Source organism: Scyliorhinus canicula, chromosome 8 (assembly GCF_902713615.1).
Source record: "Scyliorhinus canicula chromosome 8, sScyCan1.1, whole genome shotgun sequence".
Classification (NCBI taxonomy): domain Eukaryota; kingdom Metazoa; phylum Chordata; class Chondrichthyes; order Carcharhiniformes; family Scyliorhinidae; genus Scyliorhinus; species Scyliorhinus canicula.
The window spans coordinates 85397038-85421630 of NC_052153.1; the positions used below are offsets into that span (position 1 = coordinate 85397038).

Genomic DNA, 24593 nt, shown 5'->3' on the forward strand with positions numbered 1-24593 from the left:
AGGTGGATATAGTCATGGCGGGTATTTAGGCCACATGGGTTGTTGGAGGAGGATAGTTTGGCATTAGCCCTGTTGCTCACTCTCAGGACCTGGTCCCAGGGGGATACACCGATCCCACGGCCCATCCCCTGGTCGCCCCCGCTACTTTTCTCAACCCCCAACCCTGGCAGATGCCCCCCCCTCAGCCATCGGCACAATTGACAGCCTACTGTTGCGCGTTTAGGGACATTACCTACCTTCTCTCTCTCTCTCCCTCAGCAGTCACGGTGCTGATTCCTGATTTTAAATACCACAAGTGAATAGCGCCTGGTGGGGGCGGAGCATCGTAGGAGGTCAGAAGAAACCGGGTTGGACCCATTAATGAGATGTTAGTGTATGCTACTGTACATTTTGTATGCTCTTGGCGCTGCGTGGCGTGGACCGCATTCCAGCTGCTTTCGAAGTGCCGGAGCATGCCGTTCCATTGGGCACCCGGCGCCAACCTCCATTTTCGGCTGACACCGTAATCTCTGCCCGATCATGATTCGCCATTTTGGTATCAGCCAACGGAGAATTCCGCCCGATATCTTCAAATTTGCAGATGATACAAAGCTGGGTGGGAGGGTGAACTGTGCGGAGGATGCAAAGATGCTTCAGTGTGATTTGGACAAGTTGAATGAGTGGGCAAATGTATTGGCTAATGTGGCTACATGTGAGGTTATCCACTTTGGTAGGAAAATCCAGAAGGCACATTGTTATCGGAAAGGCGATACATTGAGAGAGACCTGGTTGTCCTCATACAGCATTCGCTGTAGGTGTGCATCCAGGTGCATTGGACAGGAAGGAAGGCAAATAGTATGTTGGCCTTCCTAGCGAAAGGATTAGAGTACAGAAGCAGGGATGTCTTACTGTAATTATACAGGGATTTGGTGAAGCCACATCTGAAATATTGTGTGCAGTTTTGGTCTCCGTTTCTGAGGAAGGATGTTCTTGCTATAGAGAGTGCAGCAAATATTTACCAGACTGATTCCTGGGACGGCAGGACAAACATATGTATGAGGAGAGATGGAGCCAGTTAGCATTATGTTCACTGGAGTTCAGAAGCATGAGGGAGGAGCTTGTAGAAACCTATAAAATTCTAACAGGACTAGATACAGGAAGGATGCTAGCGAAGTGCTGGAGCATGGCGTTCCATTGGAGTGTCCAGAACCAGGGCTCACAGTCTAAGGATACAGTGTAGATTATTTAAGATTGAGATTAAGAGAAACTTCTTCACCCAGAGATTGGCAGCCTGTGGAATTCACGAACACAGAAAGTAAATGAGGCCAAAACATTGTATGGTTTCAGGAAAGAGTTAGAAATAGCTTTGGATTGAAAGGGATCGAAGAAAGGGAGGGGGGGGGGGGGGACGGGAAGGTGGGATGAGGCTCTTGAGTTGGATGACAATGAACATAATGAATGGTGGAGCAGGTTCGAAGGGTCGAATTGTCTCCTTCTACTAGTTTCTATGTTCCTTGTGTATGTTTACTGCTATAAACACCACTCGCAAAATCCTGGGGCGGGATTCTCCAAAATGGAGACTCAGTGTTCATGCCGTCATGAACACCGTCGCGTTTCACGGCGGCACGAAACGGGCACAGGGATGACCGATTTCATGCGCCTCCAGTCTCCCTTCCCGGCGTCAAATGGGCACCGCGCCTACCCGCGCATGCGCGGGGGACTTCTTTAGCGCGCCGGCCCCTACGGGCCAGAGAATCGGCGGCCCGGCCGTGGACTGCGGGCCAAACGCGCCGGTGCAAATGGCGCCGATTCTCCACACCTCGGAGAAGCGCGCCCGGTGCAGGGCTGGGAGAATCGCACCCCTGAAGTCTGGTGTACAAATAAGACAAACAATAGGAAAACATCAAAACAGGGAAAATAAAAATAAATACATAATTCTGCTGTGATGGATGGGATAAAATGAGTCACATCAAAGTAATGCTTTCTCTGTTGTAAACTGACTGAAAATATTTATTTCTTAAGAAATTGGAGCTTGCAAATCAGCCGTCATGCTGATTGAACATAGACAATAAACCATGTGCTCTTATAGCTGTACTGCTTGTACAGTACGTTTTGTAAAGCATGTCAGTTCAATGCCCTGCTGATGGTGAATTTGAATTGAACACAGGACGCATAGTGCACTTTACAGTCTTCTGTGGATAGATTTTATAAATTGGCGCTTTTAGCTCTAAAATTCTTTCCCCCTCTGATCTTTCTGTCTATCACTTTAAATCTGTGCCCCCTAGTCACTGACCTCTCTGCTAAAGTGAATAGGCCCTTTCCATCTACTCTATCCAGGCTCCTCAGACCTCTGGAATGCTTGGGACTCATTGTAAAGATGAAAAGAACAAATTGCTTTGACTGCATCTGGTTCTACTAAAGTTTTAAATATACATTTTTAATGTGCTGTAAAGTACTATAAAAAATGCATTTTTAACAGTTGTGTACTGTGTTATAAACCCCACTAATGTTAAATGCGAGGGTATTCCCAAACCCAGAAAGGTAATTTGGGACACCAGTTCTTACTGGTGTATATTTTCAATTTGTTTTAATGTGAGAAAAATGGGGAAACCAGGGAAAAATAGTCCAGTTGTTTTGTGATTAATTAATAAAGAATATTTATTAACTTAAAAGAAAACCATACGACAAGAAGGACTATAATACACTACTACAGTACACTTAACTGTATTGATGGCCATGCGCTCAGTGTATTACATGAAGTTACCCCTTTGTTCCCAATTACCTATGTTTCCTGAATTCTGAGTAGCCCCTTGTTCCCAAGCAACATCCAACATGATATAACTCTATGAGCTAAATCCAGCAGATAATTACCACGCACAGCTTATATGCCCATATTTGGGAAACCGTCTTCAGTTTCAACGAAGGCATAATCTTCTCAGTTTGAATTTTTGATTTTAACCGACTGCCCTTTTAACAATAATTTGTTTTCAGGGAGCCTGTTTTCTGCAGATCCTACCTCTATGCTGTCCTCTAAAGAAGGGCCAGAATCATAGTTGCTAACTGTGTGGGAGTGAATTATAGAAGGTTTATGGTACAGAAAGAGACCACTTAGCCCATTGTGTCTGCATCGGCTGAAAAACAAGCCACCCAGCCTAATCCCACTTTTCAGCATTTGGTACGCAGCATTCGGGTTACAAACCCTGAGGTCCATATCCAGAACACCCTTTAAATTATTTGAGGCTTTCTGCCTCTACTGCCCTCGCAGGCAGCGAGTTCCAGATCCCCACAACCCTCTGGATGAAAATTTATTTCCTCATCTCCCCCTCTGAACTTTTTTATCAATCACTTTAAATCCATGCCCCCTCGTCACTGATCCCTCAACTAATGTGAACAGGCACTTCCCATCCATTCGATCCAGGTCCCTCACAATTTGGTTCATCTCAATCAAATTTTCCCTCAGCCTCCTCTATTCCAAGGAGAACAACCTCGCCCTATCCAATCTTTCCTCATAACTGAAATTTTCCAGTCCTGGCAATATCCTCATAAATCTCCTCTGTACCCTGTCTAATGCAATTCCATCCTAACTAATGTTTTATATCGTTTCAGCATAACCTCCCTGTTTGTATATTCTATGCCTCGGTTAATAAATGGAAGGATTCCGCATGCCTTCTTCACCAACTTATCAACCTGTCTTGCTACATCTGTGGACATTCACTCCGATGGGAATTGCCGTGAGCATCCTGGCGCTCAGCCTGGCGAGGCCGGCAACGCTATTCAACGTTAATTGATCCACTTAATGAGGCCACATGGGCTTCTTGCTGCAAATGAAGGCTCACTAACTGATTTGTTGGGACTGCGTATGCCCCCCTCGACCACAATAAGGTCAAGCAGCACTTAAACAGCACTTGCACAGCCAACCCCACTCAGCTCACAGCCATGGCACCAACATGACCAGCCCCAAGATTCAGGGATGGAGACCTGGGGAGACTCCTCGTGCAGTGGAGGCCAAGAGGGATGCCCTGTTCCCCTAAGGTGCCTGGAGGGTGAGCCATCGGGCAGTCAGTGCCACCTGGGGCGATGCTGCGGTGGCTGGGAGAACTGGCCTCCAGTGTTACAAGAAGGTCAACGACCTACACTGGGCAGCAGAAGTGTGTAGCTACCAATGCTCCCCAGCAGCCTCCCCACCAAAACCTTTCCGCCCCCACGTGAGTATCCAACCTCACTAACCCTCCATATGGCCCCCAATCCTCCCTTGACCCTCTTTTCCCTTCAACCCCCCCCCCACACCCTTCCTTCACACTCACCCTCCCACCACAGTGAACAAAGCGTGCGGCGAACGATGCTTTCTCTCTGTCTCCGGAGGAGCGGTTCGCCCACAATTGCTGGGGGAGAAGCTCGCCCACAATCGCCCAGACTGGCGTAGGGATTCTGGACATACGAATCCTCACCACCTTCAAGGAAAGGGCCCTGGAAGTAACTGGGGTGGCTGAGGGCAGAGCAGTCACCAATTCGGAGGTTGGCGCATCCGCAGAGGTTGAAGATCCACCAGATCCCACCCGGGTGACCTGTCAGATGTGAGTTGTTATTGCATTACTGACTGACCCATCCCTCCCACTGTCCACATGTCCATTCTCCCGCAGGTCTTGCAGCTGATGGCGCCGGCCCATCCTGGGTGCTCCACTCCCCTGCCTCCCAGGTGAACATCACAGAGGAGAGCTCCGAGGATGCCGTGATTGATGCATCACAGCTGTCACCCCAACTCTCTACCAACGCAGATACACGCACCTTGGTGGGGCATGTTAGTGGACAGGCTTCTGGGGCTCAATCTGGAGAGCATCACGTAGTTGCTGATGCACTTAAGGTGGAGGCAGGAACCCCCAGGTGAGACAGCAGTCAGAGGTCTTCTGGATCCCAGATCCCAGCTAGGTCCCAGCCTGATGCTGAGTCTGTGGAACAGGGTTACCTGGAGTTGATGGAAATGTTAGGGAGTGGCCGGGACATTCAGAGGGAGATGTCAGCGACACTCCAGAAGGTCCATAGCTAATTGGAGGAGTCCCAGAGGCTACTGACGCAGGATATGTCGCCGGCAATCCGTGGCACCGAGGCCAAACTGCTAGGGTGGTGCCGGCAGTGGAAAGCCTGGTGCATGACGTCAGCACCATTGGAGAAGGTGCCCAAGGCGTGGGCAGTTGGTGACGGCCATGGCTGAGGGCATCGACAGAATTTCCGACTCACTGGGGGATGTGACCCAGTACCAGGTTGACCTTGATAAGTTGCTGCGGCACATGTCCCACTCTAAGGTGGGCAGGTGGGCATAGCTGAGGCGATGTGTAGCTTCCCCAGTCACTGAAGAGTATCGCCGAGGGCGTGGACATAATGGTGCAGAGATTGGGGAGCAGCCAGGGCTGGCAGAGCCAGATGACGCAGGGGCGGCTGGGGCTCGATGCGCTGCCCCTCTGTCCTAAGGTGAACCCAGCGGCCAATGGGCACTGGATGGGAGGAGAGGGTATTGGGTGCCAACCTAGACCCGTCCCACAGAATGTGGATGGTGACCACCAGCTCCCCAGAGTTCCACCCCTCTGATGGGGCAGTCTCTTGATGTCAGCACAAAGGACAGGGTGGCACGGCTGTGCAAGTGTCGTTGACAAGTGTGCAGGGGTGCTTGGCCCCAGTGCTCCCAGAGGATACCAGCCAGGGACATCGAAGGCCACAGGACGTGGTAAGCAGCTGGCTGCCTTCACCTCATGTGTGCACCCTGGGGTCTCATCTAGATGTAGAGGTAGATCAAGGAAGGTTAAGCATGTTGAGGATCACGGAGGGCACCGGGAGAGGGAGGGAGAGGGTGGGGGGTAGGTAGTGAGTGAGGGGTGGTGAGGGGTTTGTGGGAGAGTGGGTCAGCACCATCTGGAGAGTGAGGCATTGTTGGACACCTGTGACACATTAAAAACCCTTGCCACAAGCAGTATGATGCCTCTATCACTTTCCTCTGCAATGCGGTCCGACCTCTGAACCCTTGGCCCATCTCTCCAGGCATTTCCCCCTCCTGAAATGAAATTAAAATGAAAATGAAATGAAATGAAAATCGCTTATTGTCACAAGTAGGCTTCAAATGAAGTTACTGTGAAAAGCCCCTAGTCGCCACATTCCAGCGCCTGTTCGGGGAGGCTGGTACGGGAATTGAACTGTGCTGCTGGCCTGCCTTGGTCTGCTTTCAAAGCCAGCTCTTTAGCCCTGTGCTAAACCAGCCCCTATCCAGCCCCTATCCATCCTCCGGCCGTGGACATGTCCCTGGAGTTGTGTTCCATCCCCTAGGTGTTTGTTGCACCGTGTGTGGTGTTGCCTCCCGCTGTGTTTTGACAAAGAGTCATCCAACTCGAAACGTTAGTTCACTTTTCTCTCCACAGATGCTGTCAGCCTGCCGAGATTGTCCACTTTTTCTGTTTTTGTACCAGTTACCTGGTCACCCTGAATTGCACTGCTGCACCACTCTCAACATGTTCCCCCTGTCCTTCCTCCCCTGCCCTCTTGAAGATGAGGTAGTCCACATTGCACCCCAGTCCCCATCAGTGACTGGCACCCGTTTATGATGTGGGCAGCCTCTATCCTCACCACCCTCCCTGACAACAGGGGTACCGGTGACTGCTGCAACTGGTGTTAATGATAAGCACTGTGGCCCCTGTCCTGTGTCTCCCAGTGTGGTCGATAATGCGGCTCCTCATTGGGTGAGCTTTGTGTTATCCAACCAGGAGGGTGGCAACTGGTTGTGCGGTGGAGACGTTCATACTGTGCAGTCATTCATCTCCATGCACTTGCCACCAAGTCGCTATTCACTGAGGTCCAGGCATACACCCCCGAGAAAACCCAAAAGTTTGCTCATCTTCTTGCTCCCCCTCAATGGCTGGCATGAATTGGTGCATGTCCTGAGGAATGTAGACTTGGCGGCTTACAGTCCGAGGGGTGTCAAGGGGGAAATACCCTCCCTACAATTGTCTCCATGGTTCTAAGGGGTTCCTTTATGGAAGGTAGAGGTCAGGGGGGCGTGTGCTTGGCTGGAGGGGCTCAGATCATGGGTCCTTCCTGAGATTGGGGTTATTTGGTTGCTCTTCCCACCTGTAGCCTTTAAACAGTCAGTCAGTATTTCAGAAATACACATCCCTCATAATAAAGTGAAAGTGATCCCATCTGTATTTCTAAACCCTTTAAAATGTTTGTCAGTATGGCACGTTTAAAGGTCTGTGAGATGAAGATAAAATTATTCCCTTTCAAATGGTGGAAACTTTGAAATGGTTTACTCACAGTCAATTTCCAGGTCCTTTCGAGGAAGCATCCAGAAGGCACTGTCGGATGACTGTCTGAATGTAGTTTGCATGCTCTCCCCATATCTGCATGGGTTTCCTCTGGGTGAAGAACGAACAAAGAAAAGTACAGCACTGGAAGAGGCCCTTTGGCCTCCAAGCGTGCGTCATCCATGCTGCCCATCTAACCTAAAATCTTTGACACTTCCGGAGTCCATACCCCTCTATTCCCATCTTATTCATGTATTTGTCAAGACGCCCCTTAAATTTCACTATCGCACCTGCTTCCACCACCTCCTCCGGCAGCGAGTTCCAGGTACCCACTACCCTCTGTGTAAAACACTTCCCTTGAAGGTCTCCTCTAAACTTTGCCCCTCACAACTTAAACCTGTGTCCCATAGTAATTGACTCTTCCACCCTGGGAAAAAGCTTCTATCTGGTTTGCTCCCACAGTCGACATGTGCAGGCAAGGTTTGGTTATGGGGATAGGGTGGGAGAGGGGGCCTATGTAGGGTGCTCTTTCAGAGGGTTGGTGCAGACTTGAATAGCCTCCTTCTGCACTATATGAATTCTGTGATTCTGTGGATACACAATGTTGCTCTTTTAAGTCGCCAATATGATGCCAATAGGGCCAATAAGTCACCAATAGGGGCTGTTTAGCACACTGGGCTAAATCACTGGCTTTGAAAGGAGACCAAGGCAGGCCAGCAGCATGGTTCAATTCCTGTACCACCCTCCCCGAACATAGAACATAGACCATTGCAGTGCAGTACAGGCCCTTCGGCCCTCGATGTTGCGCCGACCTGTGAAACCCCTCTAAATCCCATCTACACTATTCCCTTATCGTCCATATGCCTATCCAATGACCATTTGAATGCGTTTAGTGTTGGCGAGTCCACTACTGTTGCAGGCAGGGCATTCCACACCCTTACTACTCTCTGAGTAAAGAATCTACCTCTGACATCTGTCCTATATCTATCTCCCTTCAATTTAAAGCTCTGTCCCCTCATGCTGGACATCACCATTCGAGGAAAAAGGCTCTCAATGTCCACCCTATCTAATCCTCTGATCATCTTGTATGCCTCAATTAAGTCACCTCTTAACCTTCTTCTCTCTAACGAAAACGGCCTCAAGTCCTTCAGCCTTTCCTCATAAGATCTTCCCTCCATACCAGGCAACATCCTTGTAAATCTCCTCTGCATCCTTTCCAATGCTTTCACATCCTTCCTATAATGCGGCGACCAGAACTGCATGCAATACTCCAAATGCGGCCGCACCAGAGTTTTGTACAACTGAACAGGCGCCGGAATGTGGCGACTAGGGGCTTTTCACAGTAACTTCATTTGAAGCCTACTTGTGACAATAAGCGATTTTCATTTCATTTCATTTTCATGATGTTATGTCCCAACAACGTCAACAATACTGTGGGTATTTCTATTTATCTTACTGAACCACAAGTCTTTCCCTTATATCGGTCAAATGACCACACAACCAGTTAGTCAGTTCAAAAGATGGTTTATTTACACATACTAGGATTACTTCGACATGCAAACACAATATCTACTACACGTTAAACTACACCTATCAGCTACAATAACCTATACTTAACTTCAGGGTGACCGGAGCTGTGCAGATTGATAAGGCCTTTATCTGGATTTCACGTGGCTGGTTTGAAGAAGTGGCTCTGTCTCTGCTGGGCTCATCCATCAGGTAGTGATTGTTGGTCTTGAACTTGGCTGTCTGGTCGTTATGCTGCAGTTGGGCTGGCACAGGCCAGATTCAAAAGAGAATGAATACGTGGCTGTGTCCCTTTTAATCCCTCTGGGATTTCGCGCTTTTTGGGGCGGTCCTTAACTTTGGACCCAATAGTTCGACAGGGCTCTGATCACTGCCTTTGATTTTGGCCAATAAAGGGGCGGGTGCCTTGGTGGCTGGGCAGGTCCTTAGCGGTCATTGACCTTGGCAGTTGGGCTCTCTCAGTAAAGGGGGGTGGCGCCGAGCAGTCTGTGTCTGTATCGGTTTCTTGAGTGCAGTCCTATTGTTCTGGGGAAATGGGCCATTAGAATGCAAACAAGCGGGGGTTTCGATTAGGGCTAGCTACCTGCGTTTCAAATACACAGAAGTTCTGTATCTGTCTGAGTCCTGGGTTGGCCATAATTCCCATGGTCCTTTGCAGGTGGCCATCTCAGATGGTTACAACAACAAAGAGACAGCCTTTTAAAAAAAACTACGTTTGTAAAACCAACTGCTCCCTTTAGTGAATAGATTCCTGCAGAGCTACATAAATAAACAATCTTGATCCTCTTGAAACTATCCATACAAAAGCTTTTGGGAAGCAATGCACGTGGTATTGAATGTAAGCAATGCAGTTCAAAGCTTTTAGCCTTCGAGGCATACAAACAGGCGTCTATACTTTAAAGAGCATAAACACGGCATACTGACTGACTGTTTAATGGGTTTTTAAAAAAAATAATTCATGGGATGTGGACGTCGCTGGCTGGGTCAGCATTTATTGCCCACCCCTGAGAGCATTTAAGAGTCAACCACATTTACAGCGGACCAGTAGTTACATGTCGGTCAGAGCAGGTAAGAACGACAGATTTCCTTCCCTAAAGTACATTAGTGAACCAGATGTGTTTTTACAACAATGGTTTCGTGGTCATAGACTTTTAATACCAGATTTCTATTTAATTCAAATTTTACCATCTGCTGTGTTGTGATTCGAACCCTGGTCCCCAGATCATTATTACCCTGGGTCTCTGTATTATTGGTCCACCGACAATATCACTACACCACTGCCTCCCCACAGATGAAAACTTCCACTTTGTTATGAGAACACTATAATTATTCGATACTGACTGACTGTTTAAAGGCTTTAATGGCTGCAGATGACAAGTGCAGCCAACTGAACCCCCATCCCAGAAAGCACCTCTGATCTGAGCCCCTCCAAGCCAGCACACCTGACCTCCCTCCCATCAAGGACCCCTCTCACCACCCTGGAGGCAATTATAGGAAGGGTATTCACCCCCTTGCCAACCCTCAGAGTGCAAGTTACCAGGTTGGCACTGCCAAGTAGCAGGGTGTGAAGGGGGCAGTGAGGGGGTTACTGAGGAAGGTGCGAGGAGAATATGAGAGGGGCTGAAGACGGGGATAGGGGGTTCGGAAATGGGGCACTGAGGGAGGGGTCCTTGCCAGTGATTAGGGAAGGGTGCCAGCGATCTGCCAGAGCTGCAGCAGCATCTTGAGATATGGGTGCCCTTTAAGAAGGGAATCCTGGTTTCTGAGGTGCGGGTCCTGTCAGTGAGATTAGGCCCCGCCCTTCTCTGTTCCAACATGGACCCCGTTGTGCTATGGCATTGTTTGAGGTTAAAACAAATGTTCAAGTGCCATTTAGCACATCGTGGCCACTGGTTTTCCTGCTGGCGGGAGCACTTCGCCGCAGATTAAATACTTAAATGTATCACATTTTCTGGATACATCACTTCCAAATTTCTTAAGTTATCTCGTACAGTCTCACTGTTGCGAAGACACTTAAAAATGTGAGTATATGTTCAGTGGGTCTTTTGTGATTATATGAAAGCTCTCAATTCTATTTTGGCATTTAAAAAATTATTTTGAAATTATTTTGCACAATGCTCTCAGCTTGCCAACCTTTAGATTCAATAAAATATTTGGCTGCATTCAATAATAGCAGTGATATTTGTTCTAATACCTTGGTGAAAATTATCTTGAAAATTTGGTTTTCAGCATTTGACGCGAAAGTACATTAAAATTAATTTTCAAATGAGGGTATAATAATGCAAATGATAAACCGGGGGCGGGATTCTCTGGTCGCTGACACCAAAATTGTTTTTGGTGATCGGCCGGAGAATCCCCGTTTGCGCCGAAATCGGGGGCGGCGCCATTTGGCGAAGCTCTGCCTCCGTTAAAAACAGCGTAATTGGGGAGTACGTCGCACACTGTATGGATGGCCTTTGGATGTCACCTGAGACCCTCGGATGATGCTCTGTCCCCGATGGGGCAAGTTCCCTACGGCGTGGGTCACTCATGGTAATTCTTTTTCTTGGAGTCTGCGTAGCGGCTGCGGACTGAGTCCAGTGCCGCCACAGCCGGGGGGAGCCATGCCGTGGGGGGGGGGGGGGGGGGGGGGGCTTAGGCAGGGTCTGGGGGCACTAATAAGGGGTGGTCCGGGGGAGGCAAGGGGGCTTGCTGGGGGACAGTATTTGGCAGGCTGGGTCCACGCGTGACTACGGACCCGGCAATTCACTGGCCTTATCCGTAGGTAAAGCCAGGTTTCAGATTGGTTTCTGGCGTAAAAGGCACTGTAAGCACGCAGGCGTCACCATTTAGTCTGCAAATCGGAGAATCCAGCCCCTTGTCCACCATTTTCACTGTCTCCAATGATTTAAATAGTCTTGTAAAAACCCCTATTCAGAACAAAGTGTTTTATGACCAAATCCATCTCTACAGGATTTGTAACCATGTTGAATCAGACAGTGGTAGAACGCTACAGGCTTTGGAAAACTAACAATTCTCATTTTTTTTTGCCAGTTGACTATAAGATGCTGCCAAGTGGACACATTATAGGACATATTTCAAATATCATGTCAAGTGGAAATATCGATGATGAAGCCAAAATTCCAAAACAAAAGTTGTGATGTGAGCTCCACCAGTTCTCCAGCTGTGTGTTTCTCGGCGGTGCGCCGTTCACTGGCGACGCCATTCTCTATTCCCACTATTTGTCAATTGGATTTCCCATTGAAGCCATCCCGCGTCACTGGCCCACCTGTTGGCAGGTGTGTCCTGCTGGTGGGAAAAGTGAATCCTAACAGCCAGAGAATTGCAGCCACGATCTCCCACCCCCCCCCCCCCCCCCCCATGAGCTGATATTTGATCTCAAAATGTTTTGGTAAATTGAATCCAGCAGTGGCTGAAAGATATGACTGCTGCCATTTAAGTGTATTTCTGAAAATGATGAATGGAAAATAACGGAGAGTGCACCCACACTTTCATGATTTGCACTCCTGGAGGCAAGTTTCTCTCCAGGAACATGCAGCAGAATTCTCTGCCAGCAGGATTCTCCGTTGTGCCGGCAGCACACGCATACCTGCGCATGGGGTGGCCACAAAGGGAAATCCCATTGGCAGGTGGTGGGAACTGAAAATCCCGCTGCCGGCGGGTGGCGCCGCCCAGGAAAACTCAGCTGGTGGACCAAAGAATCCCGCTCGTGATTTCATTAAATCAGCTCTTACACTTGCTCATATTTTAATTACTCTGGAAGTAACAATTCATGGAGTAATAGTTGGTCATTAAGTTAGGCCTTTAGTGCACATATCGCACTTAGATTTATTTAAGGACAACCTTGAATCACTTCTATTAAAAATCTGTTGTTACAACAAGACCTAATTGCTATCTTTGTTTTGTCACTCAGTCTGAGAGAACTGGAAGTGTTTGGATGTCATGAACTAAGTGCACAATGTTTGATCTATATGGCACAGGAGTGCCCAAACCTACAGATCCTGAATGCCGGCAGAATTCCAAACATTACAACCACTTGTCTGATACGGATAGTGACCAGCTTGAAAAATCTAACTGTTTTAAACTTATCAGGACTGAATGCGGTAAGGCTAGAAAACAATCTGGTGTATAGATGAATTTAAACATTAAGATAATTAGACATTGAAACATCGTGTCCTAGAAATGTATCTGTGCTGCACCCATTTTTCAGACAGGCGACAGATCTTATTATGACAAAGTTGAATTACAAGATCTGGGCAAACCAGCCGATTAGCTCTCGCCTTAGCACCATTGAATCACTACAGTGCAGAAGGAGGCCATTCGGTCCATCGAGTCTGCACAGACCGTTCGAAAGAGCACACGACCTAGCCCCAATCCCCCACCCTACTCATAAATTTACTGATACAATACACTTATGTAAAAATGAACATATATTGGCTGGGATTCAGTATTCATAGAATTTGCGGTGCAGAAGGAGGCCATTCGGCCCATCGAGTCTGCACCGGCTCTGGGAAAGAGCACCCAACCCAAGCCCACACCTCCACCCTATCCCCAAAACCCAGTAACCCCACCCAATACTAAGGGCAATTTTGGACACGAAGGGCAATTTATCATCGCCAATCCACCTAACCTGCACATCTTTGGACTGTGGGAGGAAACCGGAGCACCCGGAGGAAACCCAAGAACACACGGGGAGAACATGCAGACTCCGCACAGACAGTGACCCAGCCGGGAATCGAACCTGGGACCCTGGCATGGTGAAGCAATTGTGCTAGCCACTATGCTACCGTGCTGCCCAAATTCTAGAGTTTAAGTGCTCCCACCAGTGGAGAATCGGAACTGTGTCTCTGGCGCGAGGAGTCGCTGGGATGTGATTCCCATAGGCCGCCCTTCCCCCCCATAACACAAATGTTGACCTTCCCACTGATAAGGGGAGCAGACCAAACCCTCATCAAGGAAAGGCACCCTCCCCTCACCATGTGAATAATGGGCCACCTCCCTGCACGCCACACACACATGAGGCTGAACCGCCCCTTCACCTGACCCCCTCAGCACTCCCCTCAGCCCGCCCTTCCGCCATCCCCCTTCAGCCAACCACCCACACCCCAGGCACTCTCTTCACCACATGCTAAGTGTTTTCTGCAGTGAGAAAAGAGGAATTGAAATCACTTACCTGGACGTAGACAGCAGTTGCCAATCGTAGTAAGAATGTTTATAAACATTGCTATTTGGATCAATAGAGGATACTTCAGATACATTCAAGCGCGGAGAGAAAGATAAAAAACAAACCTTCTTGCAGCTGTGTTTAAACCAGTGTTTATAAAACCTTTTATCCTGGGACCCACTTTTAACAACCAGCGGATCTTCGGGGCTCGCGCTGGCTGACGTTCACGACCCATGCCAGCCGACCTTAGCAAACCACATCAGCCGACCTACACGATACATCATTATTGTTTACCTTTAATGCGGCAGCTGAGCTCGCTTGATCCTCACGATCTCACTTGCTTCGTCATTTGATGTCACATTTTTACGAAGGACTTCAGTTGACAATTTAAGTTCTCGCTCCATTCCTTGAAAAAAACCCAAAGGGCTGTCCTGGAACTCGTAATGCTTAGTCCTCAAGTGCCTTTGAAGATTTGAAGGTTTTTAATTTTCATTTGCCAGTACTTCCCTGCATATAACACACATGGGCTTTACATCCTGATTTGCTTTGGCTCAATTTAAGCCATACCTCAGGAAATCATCTTTCTACTGCTTTGATCCAAATTTCAGTTTTTTCTTAATTCTTTGTTCACCCACAGGCCCTGGAGCTCTGGTTACAGCCCACATCAGCACTGCTTTGTGCTGCTGTGGACTCTCCTGAGAAGCTCTCTTCAGCAGATTCAATTGCGAGATCCTGGGCTTTTTGTGCCTCGGGTACTCTCTTCTTTATTACAAAATAATCCATCTTCAGTTCTTCACAAAGCCCTGTTGCTTGCTTGCTGCCAAAATGGAGGAATCTCACCTCCATGATTTTGCACCCAAAGCACGGATGCACAAGGTGCATGGCGTCAGTGTATGTGCTGGGCACTTGACCTTCTCTCTGCCGCTGCCTCTTGTGGAAAGACTCGATTGTTCATATTCAAAGGCTGGTCACGGCCAGCATTCTTTTTTTTTTTTACTTTGAAACTTTATTTCCAATACCTGATTTTTCCAACTTTATGACTTTGTACTATTGAAAGTTAAACAATTTCAGTTGAACATGCACTTCCTTACATTGACACACAGACATTTGTTTTAAATATATTTCCATTTATTTAGAAATTTAAACATATATAGAAAAAAGTAAAATCTTGTTTTAACTTGACAAACTATGTCATTAGATGAGATGAAGTAGCTTGTCAAACACATACAATGTCACAATATTTCTTACTGGTTCCACTGTATTGCGCTATCCAAAGATCCAAGTAATCTCCTTCTCTATTTGCACCAAAAGCACTTACTTCCTGGTTTCCAGAGAGTGGCGACACAAAGTGATGACTGTAGCTTTCTTCCAGTTGACATGTGTCAGCCCCGTATTGACTGGCCTCATTCAATCAGTATTCCTCCCCGACAAACCTGGCCTGCCTTCCCTCTCATTGTCCAGTAGCAGCAACCACCCCAGTCACAGACCACTTGCCGTCCAGTACTTCACGTTGTAGGAGTGCAAGCGGACGTTGCGCTGGCCATTGAACAGCTTGACCACAGAGCCGCAGGTTGCATACTGCCCAGCGGTGGCTGGGGATGACCCAAGCAGCGCCCAGAGCACTAGTACCAGTGCGGAGCTCCAAGCTGGGGCCACCACTGTTAGCATTGCGGCACATGTGGATGCCCGTCAGCCTTTGTGTGTCCCCCCCCACGCGTGCGTGATGACCAGCATACTGCCCAGCCTCGCGCCACCCTGGCCCTCAACGGCCGCAAGCAATCGGGGGCTGCCCGCAGATGGCATTCTTAAAAACCAGTCAAGGTCTTTGGAGACTTCTTCCCGTGATTGGGAATACCACAAACGATCACTCCGCAATCCTTCCGACACCCGCCTGCAGCCCACCCGCAGGTCGCAACCTTGAGTTTGTAAACCCTGGTTTAAACCATTAAGCTCAATCAAAGGCAAGTGAAATTAAATCAAAATCGCTTATTGTCACAAGTAGGCTTCAATGAAGTTACTGTGAAAAGCCCCTCGTCGCCACATACCGGCGCCTGTTCGGGGAGGCTGGTATGGGAAATTTAACGTTACTACACTGTGAAATTGAATGAATGCTTAGCATTTCAAAGGATCTCAAGACTTTTCAAGTCTTGTGGGCTCTTGAGGAAGGCTTTGATACTTAAAAAAGCAGCAGTTTCAAAAGCATTGGGCTGAGGGAGCAGATGTGAGGAAAGATGAAGTGTTCCAGGCTTGATTCTTCACTGAACTGTCTGGTCTGCTCATCGACCATCAGGCAGAACAGTTCAGAGTGAGGAGGCCATTTCAGAGTTTAAACAGGTCAGACCAGGATGAAGACCTTGAACAGAGGGCTGCCTGACATCTACATGCCAACAGTGAACCTCAGGTTGCCCAGGATGGAAAGGACAGTCCAAACACAGGGCCCTGCACCCTGAGGTCAAACCCTTACCCACAGCCTGAGCCCTCCAAAACATCCAGGACCTTGGAGGACCCTTCCTCTGCAGCTTTGCAGTGACAGAGGGGCACATGAGCAATGTGTTTGACCGCTTTGACCTGCCCCCTCGAGGTACATCACGCCAGGGCTGCACTTGGCAATGCTTACACCAAAGCTTGCCTGGTGGTGTTACCGTGATAGGGGTCGGAGAATAATGGGGGGGGGGGGGGAGATAGCATTCAAATCAATGCAAATCAGCTGTTTGTATGGTCCCACTGGTGAAGGGCAGAATGCCTGCTATGGCCGATGGAGCAGGATCGGAAACTGGGATGGGTCTCCACCTGGCGCCAATCCCGTTTCTGGCTCTACATGGGATTCTCCGCCCAGTCAGGATTCCCAATCTTAGTTCTACTTCTTTGGAAGGGGGAAAGAATCTTTAAAAAGAAAGGGTATGTTGTAATCTGCCTTGAAGTGATAGCAACACAACATCATTGGAAGGGAAATATGTCATGTGATCCCCCCTCCGTTTCATCTCAGACTGGAGCTGAACACAGCACTTGCAGTCCTGCAGCTGATGTCTTCAAGTTTTCTCCCATGTATGTTTGTTCTTATGTGCCTAGTTTACATAAATGAATCCACAACATGTATACACAATTTCTTATGAGCGATTGGTGCTCTTATATTATTGTAGAAACGTGACAAACCGATACCCAAACCCATGTGTAGGTTAAAATCTCCTTCTCCCCAGGTGTCCTTTTTATGAAAGGAAAATAGAGTAGGATTGCATGATCCAAACCTCATGATCCAATTTGTGTTCATGAAAATCTGCTCTTTTCTCGGAGTGAAAAAGTGGAACATTACTTACTTTGCAGATAAATTTGCACTGAAATAATACTACACATGACTGCATTAATTTGATACATGTGGGAAAATGGGCCTGAATGACAAACCATGTTGTTTTTATAGGTTCATGATCGTGTGGTGCATCACATTGTTAGACAGTGCCCAAAAATGGACCGCCTCACTCTCAGCTCCTGCCCTCAGCTGACAGATGTCAGCTTATTTGAAGTAGGCACCTATTTGCCCACCATAAGGTAAGAAACAAAAGAAAAGCAATTGATAATCAATAATTATATTTCCCTGGAACTCTTGTGTGTCACCATGATGCATAGGACATGACTTTGTATCTCTGAGTTTCCATTTGGCACTTTATTGATCTTATGTAGTAAACAATGTTTGCCCAGATGAAAACAAGGAAAATCAGAGATAAAACAGAAAATAATAGAAATCCTCAGCAGTGGTGGCCATAAAAGGCTGAAATGACATTTGCCTGAGGATGGGTCCATGTGCTGGTTTCCCATGTGGTTCCACCTCTGCGCCATTTTCTTTCAGGCATGGTTGTGGCAGGGGTTACTGATCAGGATAGGTTCGGCATGAGCAGGTTGTGAGTAGTCCATTAGGCCTACTGAACATTTCCAACAATTTCTGCTTTTAGTTCAGATTTCCAGCATCTGCTATATTTTGCTTTTGTATTGTGGAAAATCAGAGGTTCTCTCAATCTGCACCCCTCTTGATCACATTGTAGAGGTTGATATCTGAAAGCATAGGCTCTCCCATCCTCTCGACTGGGAAAGGTGCAGATGCCACAAGTTGGGGGAAGGAAAAGGTAGTGGGCAAAACTTTATTTAAATTGTTCTGCATATTTTCTTTGGTGGGAAATAAAATGAACAGCAACTATTTTTCAATTAGGAAATGAAAACAAAGTGAAACTCAGCATCAGTTGTGTGGCAGTTCTAAGAAGGCTCTTATTAGAACATAGAAGAAAATAGAACATTACAGCACAGTACAGGCCCTTCGGCCCAGAATGTTGTGCCAACCATTTATCCTAATCTAAGATCAACCAAACCTACACCCCTTCAATTTACTGCTGTCCATGTGCCTGTCCAAGAGTCATTTAAAAGTCCCTATTGACTCTGACTCCACCACCTCTGCTGGCAGTGCATTCCACACACCCACCACTCTCTGTGTAAAGAACCTACCTCTGACATCTCCCCTATACCTTCCTCCAATCACCTTAAAATTATGTCCCCTTGTGACAGCCATTTCCGCCCTGGGAAAAAGTCTCTGGCTATCCACTCGATAGAAACTTATCTGAAACTTTAACATTCTTTGGGCAATAAACTGCTTAATTAGACCAATTTAACCGCATGTATCCAATCACATGTATAGTGATTTAAAAACAATAACTGATAGTTTTGACAAATAGCACCTGCTTTATCATATCTCAACATTTCCCCTTTAAAAAACTTTTGAAATTATTTGTATGTTACTTACTCAAATGAAATTCCCTTGTCCAAATCGGAAAGTCCTTAATAAAATTATTTTTAAACAAAAAAAAGAAATTATCTTGTCCATTTTTAAACGCATGCAAAATAAATGGGATAATTAAATAGTGGACAAAGAAATTCTACAAAAACAGCTAAGAGTTTGTCAGCTAATATCCCCAAATCTGACTGCCAAATATTGTGGATGTGAGGGTGGTATGGGAGTGGTGTTGGGGGGGGGGGGGGGGGGGGGGGGGCGGGGTGACACACAAGTCATGAGGAACAGCAGCTCAGCGGGGTCTCACTTCTTCGACCGATGCTGCGCTCCAACCCGGTGACTGCACTCTCTTCGGGTCCGCCAACCATGTCCAGGGCCCTCTGCTCTGCTGTGGTGAATAGCCACAGGTCCGACGGTTCCCCTCCAGTCTTCTCCCGCTCCCGACGGCCATCTCCTGGGGGTTGGGAAGAAACAGAAAACGCAGTGTTAGAGAGTCCGACGCATGCAGCCCAAGGGTGGGTAGCTGGTGGCGTCAGTGGCCAAGGCACCTGGCCAATGTGGGCCGTATGACTGCCGGCACATGGTGCAGGGTGGGGGTTCGACTGCCTTTCGGCTGTGGGGGAGGTGGGGTTATGAGTGTGTGGGATGGGGTTGGTGCTTGAGGCACAGCGCTGCCGACTCACCCTGGCTGCTTTAAGGTGGACGTGCAGTTTCTTCCTGCACTGCTGGCCGATCTGGATGGTGTTGCCCACAGTGCTGACCACCTCCTGCCACCTGCTTCCAGGCACGGCGAACGGCGGCGGCTGGCAGCCTCCTTCCTCGGGCCTGGGTACAGGTGGCACCTGTCTCTGCTCTATGGTATCTAGCAGGGTCTCGAGTTCGGCGTCTGTGAAACAGGGTGCCGCTCTCCTCGCTGGTTGGCTGGGATGGTGTGTGTGAGGAGTGCAGTTTGTATATGTGGCTGCAGCTTGTCAGCCTCCTGAGTGTCAATCGACAACCTGGCGAACCCCACACCGTTTCCCATTAGAATCGATTATGTTCCACGTGGCACTGGTGCTAGCCCCATAATGGATGTTGAATTGGTCCAGGTGCGGTGCCAGTTTTGCTGTTGTAGAAGTCCACCAATCCTGCCCCGGTGCCAACACTTAGGGTGGGTTTCTCCGTCCCGTTGCACCAGATTTCTGGCGGGATGCTCCGTTTCGCCGGCTGGTCAATGGGGTTTTCCATTGTGGGGTGGCCTCACGCTGTTGAGAAACCCCCGGGCTGCCGGTAAAACGGAGAATCCGGACGGCAGAGAATTCAGCCCTTAGACTCAGGAACGGTCAATTTGGCCCTTTAAATCTGTGGACTGCTTGTAGTTTCAGTCCTGGCCACTGCTGTTAGTGGTGCTATGGGACTATGGAGTTGCTGGTTGTCCAGGTGGGAATTCCTCCTGAATGAGGGCTGGAAGTCCTATTCCAGCCAATTAAAGCTTCTTGGATGAAGTCAGGGATTTGTTCCACACTGACTCTTCTGGTAACAGGGCAGGAAACTGCCAATCAAAAATTCCTGTACCTAAATTTACTAGATTTTTGTACTTTATTATCCTCTTGTTGTTCTAGTAGATGCTAAAGAAATAATTATACAGCGACCAAGATTAATCTCTTCCCATTTTGCCAGCCAGATTTGAACAAGTTAACTTCATGCAAGTTATTTGCTTTTGTAAATAGGCTCTGAAATTCCTGGAGCTACTCCAATTCTATGAACATAAGTTTACACATATAAAGTGGGACTTCTGTCACACTTCTGGTGAAATTATGAGGATAGTGGGAGCAGTTTTGAGGAAACTTTGAGCCAATGTTTCTATTGACATAAAGTCAACAAATGTGAAATTGTGTAAGTCGTAGGGTGACTATGTACACATACCTGATGTGTTAAAATGTCATAAGGTAATGCTATTTACACACAATGTGGGTGCCATGGAAACAAATATGAGTATAGTTTAAACTATGCATAATAGTAAACAGTAAAATCAAGGAACTTGGTGAAACACCCCGAGTACCTTGCACACCCTGAATTAATGCTAAATATAGGAATTGTTGTTTTGGTTTCCCGAAAGCAGCACCTCCTGAGGTTCTACAGAGTGCCACTGATGCTGGGCATGATTGCCTGACGTCAAGTGCTTGAATAATTCTGCCAAATGTTCAAAGGCAGGGTGAAGATGAGTTTGCAACATTACCTACTCTTTTGGCGTGGTGTTTATTTAGTTTGTTTATGCTTCTATAAATCAGAATGGTTTTCCATTTAAAGACAATGGGTGGGGTTTTCCAGGCCTTCCCATGGCGGGATCTAGTGGTTCCACTGAAGGCGACAACCTGTGGCGGGTTCCCCATCAGCAGGGTGGGCGAAACATACAAAACGTCATAGATCTCGGCGGAACCGGAAGATTCCACCTGTGGAAAATACGCCATGGTGGGGGGGGGGACAAATTGTTCTTGCTGTAGCAAGCACAATTCTAGTTAAAGGAAGTACTTTCCTTCACGTTAAATGCTATCAAAAATTGTGCCATTTTGGGCTGGGATCCTTAGGATCCTGGGACTTGGGCTGTTCATAAAGATTCTCAAAACACAGGGAAGATTATTTGGCTGCGCTGCGCCTGCACCAATTGTGTTCTGTCAGGAAAATAGCGGGAAAAGCATAAAAACAGGCGCCGGGCTCCAAACAGTTTGCCATTCTCCCAGCCTGCTCCAACTGGCGTGATCAGGATCTGATAACGCCAGACTCCTGTCTTTCTGATGACAGCGCTCTAACTCCCATCCTTGTGCTTTAGTATTGTTATGACACACTGGGATTGTGCACAGTCACTTCCAGCCTCACTTGACCCGGAGTCACAACACAAGTGAATTTACCAATAATTCTTAGAAAAATACCCAAAGTCTTTGACCCTTGGCTGCCCAATAAATAGTCACCAGGTTTGTAAGTTTAAACACAATCACTGCAGCTTCCATTGCGTTCTGGTAGGTCTCCTACCCCCTCGGGGGTACAGGGTGCCCCACTTCTCCTTCACTGTGTCCAAAAGTCTGGCCAGGCCGGAATCCAAAAATTGAGGAGCAGGTCTCCGCAATGCCATCCTCCTGGCTTGACTGGGAATAAGTGCTGAGGGACTAATTCAATGCTGGCCTCCCTTGTTAGCAGTGAACAGCTGAGCCCTGAGTCAGGTGAATCAGATTCCTGTGGACTCTGGCTCAACATGATTCATGTGGGGACTCACTGTTTACACTAATTGTAAGTGAATTAAGATTTAGATTGCGCCAACATTCACCTTACTCACTCTCATCCTTTTATGTACCTGTCGAAGCTTTTGCTATCCTTTTTGATATTCTGTGCTAGTTTTTTTTCATAATTTACCTTAGCTTTTTTAGATTACTTCTTTAGTATCCCTTTGTCTATGTTTGAAAATTTACCAATCTTCCAGTCTGCCCCGGGCCTTTCCAATATCATATAACTTAGTTTTTGTCTTTATAATGTCCTTGACCTCCTTGTTTAGCCATGGATATTTTTTGCCCCTGTTACCATCTTTCTTCCTCACTGGGATATATTTTAGTTGTGAAAAATTGAGTATCGCCTTAAACAACTGCCCCTGCTCATCAGCTGCCCTACCTTTTAGCCTTCCTGCCCAGTCTATACGGGTCAAATCTGACCTCAAACCTATGTAATTTCCTTGTTTAATTCCAGAACACTAGTGTGGGACTCCGCTTTCTCGTCCCCAAACTGAATCTTGAATTCTACCGTACTATGGTCACTACTCCCGAGTGGGTCCTCAACTATGAGATCATTAATTAATCCCTCCTCATTACACAATACCAAATCGAGAGTAGCCTCCCCCCTGGTTTGGTTCCCCAACATACTGTTCCAGGAAACAATCTCTAATGCATTCAATGAACTCTGCCTCCAGGCTACCCTTGCCAATTTGATTCCTCCAGACTGTAGAACTATTTGAGGACCTATAGATTACTCCTACCAAGGACTTCTTCCCTTTGTTCTTTGTTATTTCTTATTGCTACCCAGACTGATTCAACATCTTGATCTCCAGTGCTTATGTCATTTCTCATTACAGCACTGATCCCTTTCCTCACCAGCAGGGCTTCGCTACCTCCTTTTCCTTTCACCCTATCTTTCCATAATACTGCATACTCTTGGATATTCAATTCCCAGACCTGGTCTCCCTGCAACCACGTTTCAGTAATCCCCACCAAGTCCTAACCTTTTGTTTCCATTTGCGCTATTAGCTCATTAAGTTTGTTACGGAGGCTTCTTGCATTTAGATACAAGCTCGTTAATTTGTTTTAATGTTAGATATCCCTACTCTTCTATAATTCCTTGGTGCATAAAGACAGCCACCTGTTCTGTCCCTCACTATTATTTTCAGGTAACCATCCACCACATTGCTAATCTGCACTCTTGCCTCCTCCTTTAAATTGCGTTTTCACGGCGCTGAGGTCCCAGGTTCGATCCCGGCCCCGGATCACTGGCTGTGTGGAGTTTGCACATTCTCCCCGTGTCTGCGTGGGTTTCACCCCCACAACCCAAAGATGTGCAGGTTAAGTGGATTGACCAAGCTAAATTGCTGGGTCACTGTCTGCACGTTCTCCCCATGTCTGCGTGTGTTTCCTCTGGGTGCTCCGGTTTCCTGTCTCAAGTCCCAAAAAACATGCCTGTCGGGTGAATTGGACATTTTGAATTCTCCCTCAGTGTACCCGAACAGGAGCCGGAGTGTGCTCATTGGGCAACATGCATCCCGTCGATCAACTTCTGGACCCGGGGCATGTCGACAAAGGTGGCCAATCCCACTACCCTGGCATTCTGGTGGGCTCAGTCCACATTGAAATGGATGTATTGTGCCGACTGGGCCTCCATTACGACGCAGATGCAAAGGTGCAATGCAGGTGGAGAAGGTAGTCAAGAAGGCATACGGCATGCTTGCCTTCATTGGCCGGGGCATTGAGTATAAGAATTGGCAAGTCATGTTGCAGCTGTATAGAACCTTAGTTAGGCCACACTTGGAGTATAGTGTTCAATTCTGGTCGCCACACGACCAGAAGGCTGTGGAGGCTTTAGAGAGGGTGCAGAAGAGATTTACCAGGATGTTGCCTGGTATGGAGGGCATTAGCTATGAGGAGAGGTTTAATAAACTTGGTTTGTTCTCACTGGTACGACTGAGGTTGTGGGGCGACCTGATAGAAGTCTACAAAATTATGAGGGGCATAGACAGAGTGGATAGTCAGAGGCTTTTCCCCAGGGTAGAGGGGTCAATTACTAGGGGGCATAGGTTTAAGGTGCAAGGGGCAAGGTTTAGAGGAGATGTACGAGGCACGTTTTTTGCACAGAGGGTAGTGGATATCTGGAACTCGCTGCCGGAGGAGGTGGTGGAAGCAGGAACGATAGTGACATTTAAGCGGCATCTTGACAAATACATGAATAGGATGGGAATAGAGGGATACGAACCCAGGAAGTGTAGAAGATTTTAGTTTAGACAGGCAGCATGGTAGGCATGGGCTTGGAGGGCCGAAGGGCCTGTTCCTGTGCTGTACTTTTCTTTGTTCGTTGTTCTTTGTTCTTTGCACCTATACACTGAGCTCTGTGATATCTCGGACAGGTGCCCACTCGGCACATGGAAGGACCCCATGGCGTAGAGGTTCAAGGCGACCATCACATTAATGGCCAACGGGAGGGGGGGTCCTCTCCCTACCCCCACGGTGCCAAGTGCGCCGTGTTCTGGCACATATGTCGCACTGTCCCCCTGATCAGCCAGAGTCTTCGATGGCATGCCCAGTCTGGCAGGTCCACGAGTGACAGGCGCTGTCGATACATGCGAGGCCTCATGCCG

The 24593-nt window shown here is 47.7% G+C and overlaps 1 protein-coding gene across 2 annotated transcripts in view; it reads left to right on the forward strand.

The window, feature by feature from the left end:
• Window positions 1-24593, forward strand: part of LOC119970373 — a 149885-nt gene that overhangs the window by 115985 nt on the left and 9307 nt on the right. For both annotated transcript variants that reach the window (XM_038804883.1, XM_038804885.1), the window contains exons 11-12: window positions 12706-12895; window positions 17372-17499. In XM_038804883.1, the coding sequence (XP_038660811.1) occupies window positions 12706-12895; window positions 17372-17499 (318 nt within the window). The remainder of the gene's footprint in view (window positions 1-12705; window positions 12896-17371; window positions 17500-24593) is intronic.